Genomic DNA, 6364 nt, shown 5'->3' on the forward strand with positions numbered 1-6364 from the left:
ACCAAAATGCAAAAAAAAAAAACAAAAAAAAAAGCAAAAAAAAAACGGTCACCCATCCAAGTACTGACCACTCTCGACGTTGCTTAACTTTGGTCAAAAATCACGTTTGTTGTATGGGAGCCCCATTTAAATCTTTATTTTATTCTGTTCTTAGTATTTGTTGTTATAGCGGCAACAGAAATACATCATCTGTGAAAATTTCAACTGTCTAGCTATCACAGTTCGTGAGATACAGCCTGGTGACAGACGGACGGACGGACAGCGAAGTCTTAGTAATAGGGTCCCGTTTTACCCTTTGGGTACGGAACCCTAAAAATGGCATATATTTTAAGATAAGATATAACTTACATCAACAATCTGCTCATAGTATTTATGAGACAATCCGGCCACGCTTGCCATAAGTTTCAGAGCATCTGCCACAGCTTTGCGCCACACCTCGTCGCCCCGCTTCTGGGACACAGTTGTCAAGAGCTCCACCGGAGAGTGAAGCAGAGTATCCACCAGCCATTCTGGGATGATGGCAAATAAGAAATTGTTTTAGAAACTTCATATTACAGTACCAACCAATTAAGTGCCGCCCGTTTTCTGTTGAGTGTTAAGGGATGGAGAAATATTAGTTTTAGATTTATACCTATTTTCCACCCCAATGCCAGGGCAGGCTAGGTAGGTAGGTTTGCGCTGGTCCGACCAGCGTAGGGATTATAGCCCAAACCCTCTCGCGTATGAGAGGAGGCCTGTGCCCAGCAGTGGGACGTAAATAGGCTGAATTATAATTATTATTGTCATTGTAACCTCAGTGCCCTCTGCATTCTTGGACGGTATATATACCTACTTTGAACGCCAAGATCTGTAATTCAATAGGTACTTTGACCTTTAAGGAAGCACCAAGCCTCGAAAAGATGAAATCTCTGCTCATTTACCTGTTTCGAAAGGGGCGAGCTGAGTCACCGCGGTACTCAATAAAGCGGCTGCAGTTTCCAATATTTTCTCGAACGTACGATGACACTGATCCGGCGGACGCTCTAAATTCTCTATAATAGCTTCCCACTGCTCCATTTCTTAATTTTAATCAGTAAATATGTTCCTATTTGATGGGAGATAAATAATAACAAACAAGAATGAACAAGTGCGAACGTTACCCGGCATACCGAATGACAGTGACAGCCGACTGACATTGACACTTGACAGTTATAGCGCTTGACTCAATCGGTAATTGCCTAAAAGTACGTACTAGTTCCAACACAGACTAGCTTTAAAATGTAATTGCTGTAATTAATATCTGTTATTTTTCTCTTTCAACTACATATTAGTTGGATTAAAATCTGTGAAAGACTAACATCGTACCACTTACAGGTTTTAATACACTGCCCTCTATTGCCAAGTAGTAAAACTTAATAAGGTTTAAGAGCGGCCTAAATAAGCACATGCACACCATGGGGAAACGTGACATAGGGCGGTGCAGACTGCATGGAAACATCATCAAAACATCAACATTTATTCAGCAAATAGGCCACAAGGGCACTTTTACACGTCAACATTGAATTTACATAAAAGCAAAAATAATAACATCAACAATTTTATAAAATAAAACTAACAATTCAATCTAACGTATTACAATTACTAAGAGATGTATATGGTCTCTTAATGTCGAATTACATACAAAATACAGATAAAAAAACACACACAAAAAAAATCTATAATATTTAGAGGTGTAAATGTCTCTAGGTGTCAGAACTATAAGATTATATAGTTTATCAAGTTATCCTTAGAGATGTATAAGGTCTCCAAGAGTCAATATCCTGTATAATTAATACATTCATTAAAAGAAAAGAAACATACGAGAACAGAATGAGGCGTCTCACTGTAATTAATTAATAAAAGTTACTAAGTATAATAGCTCGTGTTAGCTTAACAGACCAGTCTCCACAAACAGCACCCGTTCACGAGTATGACGCGTATCTCAGCCATCGCCTCCCTCAACCTTCATTCGGGAAAGTGGCGACCCGATCAACAACGCCACCGTAAGCAAAGACTTTTAAGCGAGCATGACATGTTCAAGCTACCGGCCTGTATTAATATTAAAATAGTAATAACATGTAGCTGTAAGACACGGCATTTTGTGCTCATATGTTACATAAAAAGACAGTAATATAGCTTCACATAATTACTAGCCTAAGTTGACTTAGAGATGTAAAGGTCTCTAAGTGTCAGAAACATTAAAAATATAGGTAAGTATGTACAATCAAAAATAAAAATCAAATAAATAAATATGTACTTAGAGATGTATAAGGTCTCCAAGTGTCCAAAACTAAAATTAAATTAAACAATATAATCAAGCGAGAACATCATTGTCTCATGTGTCAATTCTACTGTGTCAACACTAGCATATTTAATTCACAATGTAAAAAAAAACAATATTTATTTAATTCTTATTATACTAATGAAATCAAGCTACCGGCTTAAAAGCATCTCTATCGTTTATAAAATCATTTACAGTGTAGTACGCCTTACGTAACAAGGAGTGCTTAATGTGCGACTTAAATTTATGAAGTGGTAAATCCACTACATCAGTGGGGACTTTGTTATAAAAACGTGTACAGTTCCCGACGAAAGACGTACTAACCTTACGGAGGCGGTGGGCGGGCACAGCAAGTTTATGTTTGTTTCTAGTGTTATAGTTATGGATATCACTGTTAACCTTGAATTCGTGGATGTTTTTCCGAACATACATAATATTCTCTAGTATGGATTGAGATGCAACGGTAAGAATGTTAACTTCTTTGAATTTCTCTCTTAGGGATACTCGAGCGCCCAGTCCATAGATGGAACGTACAGCTCGTTTTTGCAGCACAAATATTGTCTGAATATCTGCCGCTTTTCCCCACAACAGAATTCCATAAGACATAACACTATGGAAGTAACTAAAGTATACCAGCCTGGCCGTCTCTACGTTTGTCAGCTGTTTGATTCTCCTCACTGCATAGGCTGCTGAACTAAGTTTTCCGGCTAGAGTGCCTATATGTGCATGCCATTGCAGTTTGGAGTCTAGAGTGACTCCCAGGAAAACAGTTCGGTCCTCAAATTCTAGCGTATCACCTTTTATTTTAATCTTGCTGTTATTCACCTGCTTGACGTTAGGTAGCGTAAACTTGATGCATTTGGTTTTCTTGGCGTTCAAAAGCAAATTGTTTGCCGTAAACCAGTTTACAATGGTAGATAGCGCGTCATTAATGCTCTCGAAGCTATTTTCCTTTCTGTCCACTTTAAATATAAGGGAAGTGTCATCTGCAAATAACACTATATCATGTCTATCTTGCACAACTTTTGGTAAGTCATTAATGTATACCAAGAACAGGAAGGGACCAAGAATTGAACCTTGAGGCACTCCGAGGGCTACCGGGGACCCCGCCGATTGAGTTCCATTAATAACTACTCGCTGAGTTCTATCCGAAAGGTACGATGAGACCAGGTCAAGGGCACTAGCTTTTATCCCATAGCGGCTTAATTTTCTCTTTAAATTTTCGTGATTAACGCAATCAAATGCCTTTGACAGATCACAGAAAATTCCAACAGCATCTTGAGCTTTTTCCCAAGCATCAAAGATGTGTTTTAGAAGTACCGCACCGGCGTCAGTAGTTGATCGACCTTTGGTGAAACCAAATTGATTGCTGTCAAGCAGTTTGTTTCTGTTGAAATGTGACAATAGTTGATTCAAAATAAGTTTCTCGAACACTTTGCTTAATGCCGGTAGTATTGAAATCGGTCTAAAGTTCGTGGGATCTGTTCTCGTTCCTGATTTAAACAGAGGGATAATTTTGCTATGTTTCATAATATCTGGAAAAATTCCAGCATCAATGCATCTGTTGAAAATCTCAGCTAAGTATGGTGTAATTGACTCAATGATGTAATCTAATACTTTGACAGACAGGCCCCAAAGATCTTCTGTTTTCTTTAAATTTAAAGACCTAAAAGTCTTAAGAACTATATTCGATGAGACATACGAAAATTTGAAGATTTCTGTACATTCTGCCACATTTGTCTTCAAAATTTCTTCAGCGACGTCTGGCGATGAATTAAGGGATCTTGTTGTTTCTACCGGGATATTCGAGAAAAACCGCTCAAAATGATCTGCCACTTCACGGTCGGAACTTACTAAAGTGTCAGCAATTCGTAGGTTGTAGTGCGGATCCTTCAGTTTACGTTTTCCAGTTTCATTACTGATAACTTGCCATACAGTTTTGACTTTATCGCTGGAATTTAGGATCTTTTTTGACAAATAATCGGCTTTAGCGGCGACACACAACATTTTAAAAGATTTAGAATAATTTTTGACGTACTCCAGAAATTCCGGTCTTTTATCAGTTGCCTTTAAATCATATAAGTCGTAGAGCCGGCGTCTTTTCTCGTGAATATCCGGTGTAGCCCAGTCGCTAAATTTAGTCTTAGCCTTGCCTTGCACCTTTTTCTGAATGAAACAGGCATCAAATTCCTTTTTAATACAATTAAACAACTCGGAACTCAAACAGTCAGGGTTTTCCTGGGTACATGAAAGACAACATAATTGTTTAGTAATATTACGATTGAATAAACCTAGGCGACTTTCGGAAATCGGCCTACACAAAGTGTCTTGAGGAATTTCTTCAGTTTTCCCGCTGAAAGAAGCTTTTAGTCCACAGTGGTCAGAACTTAGGTTGTTAATAACAGATTTACTAATCGCGTCATTATTACTAAAGATGTTATCTATACATGTAGCACTGGTTGCTGTGACTCGAGTGGGTTCACAAAATAAATTGACTAAGTTGAAGGATTTAAAAGTATTTAGTAACCTTCCACATAATGGCGAATTTTCTAGCAAATTAATATTGAAATCACCACATACAATTATATTTTTGTGACTTCCAAAAACACTACTAAGTACTTCATCTATGACCGATTCGAATAAGTTATAGTCTGCCGATGGGGGCCTGTACACGCATATAATTATAAATTGTTCCAGTTCAACACAAGAAAGTTCTATAAGGCGTTCCACAGACATGTCAACAATGTCTTTACGCTCCTTACTTTTTAAATTATGTTTTACCATTATCAATGACCCGCCGCGATTGCAAGATCTCCTAAAAAATGAACTTACTATACTATGATTATTGAAATTAAACATAAATTCATGACCTTTAAGCCAGTGCTCAGTTATACAGAGAATGTCAATATTCGAGTACTGTATAAACAGATCAATTTCGTGTTCCTTACAGGTAAATCCTTGGATATTTTGATGAACTAAGTTCAATAAATTGGTTTTACTAAACATACTAGCATCACAGTGATCAATATGAACGGAGCCGGCTGGTGCACACGTTGTCGTAGCGATTAGTTTAAATTCAAATCACCAGGCGGCTCCATCTCAAACCCTACGCTACCAAGGCGTAAAATACTACGCGACTTAAGGTTATTAGACGCCGTGCTAGCCACGACGGGGTCTTCAATATTATATGCTAACAGGTTAGCACACTCTACAAGACATCTTCGCGGTAGGTAGGTCCTCTTATGGGGCATAACAAAATCTTCTATAAATTTATTCGTATCAAAATACGAAATCGTACTACTGTACAAGGAAAGGTTATACAATAAAGAATTGTAATGAAATACCCTCTTATTTACCTTGCTCGACATTCTATAAGGGAGCGCACAAATAATTATTTTAGCAACCTCTCCCCGGTCAATCGCCGACAGCGTAGCGGATAATTTTAAGATATCTCGCTTCGTACAGTCTAAACTATTTCCTAATAAAACTACAAGCGTCGAGTCGCGGTCAAACTCGCCCGCAGAAATAGATTCGATTAAACGATCGACAGAGGCGCCCGGGTGACAATGGTTGACGACGCCCTGCGACAAGCGCTGCGCCAGCAGCACGCCCAGGCCGGCGCCCACCTCGTCCGAGTACAGCAGCGTGCGGCGGCCGGCGGCGCGCGGGCGGCGCTGCGGCCGCGGCGGGGCCGCCCCGGACCCGAGGCGGGGCGGCGCTGGTGCTGGCGAGGGGAGGCCTGGCGGCGATGGAGCTGGCGAGACAGGGCTCGGCGGGGATGGCGCAGGCTCGACGTAGGTCAGCAGCGACAGAGCCAGCTTGACAAGGCTCGGCGGTGAAGGGGCCGGCTCGACGAGGCACGGCAGCGACGGAGTCGGCTCGGCTCGGCCCGGCCCCGATGGAACCTGCTCGGCTCGGCTCGGCGGTGACGATGGCGGCGGGGGCGCCGGATCCGCGACGCGAGGGGCGGGCTCGGAGTCGCCGCGCAGCTCGGGCGCGCGGGCGGCGCGCGACGCGAACAGGGCGCGCAGCGCGGGCGAGCCCGGCGCGGCCAGGGCGGCGCGC

The 6364-nt window shown here is 41.4% G+C and overlaps 2 protein-coding genes across 2 annotated transcripts in view; both read right to left on the minus strand.

Annotated features, from left to right (window-relative positions):
• Positions 1–1121, minus strand: part of LOC134676568 (uncharacterized) — a 52413-nt gene extending 51292 nt beyond the window's left edge. Inside the window, exons 1-2 of the mRNA XM_063534960.1 lie at positions 921–1121; positions 349–509 (exon numbers count right to left, since the gene is read on the minus strand). Of these exons, the coding sequence (XP_063391030.1) occupies positions 349–509; positions 921–1056 (297 nt within the window). The 5' untranslated portion in view covers positions 1057–1121. The remainder of the gene's footprint in view (positions 1–348; positions 510–920) is intronic.
• Positions 1–6364, minus strand: part of LOC134676249 (zinc finger protein 235-like) — a 57206-nt gene that overhangs the window by 19777 nt on the left and 31065 nt on the right. The window lies entirely within an intron of this gene.

This window comes from Cydia fagiglandana, chromosome 24, assembly GCF_963556715.1.
Source record: "Cydia fagiglandana chromosome 24, ilCydFagi1.1, whole genome shotgun sequence".
In the NCBI taxonomy this organism is placed as follows: Eukaryota; Metazoa; Arthropoda; class Insecta; order Lepidoptera; family Tortricidae; genus Cydia; species Cydia fagiglandana.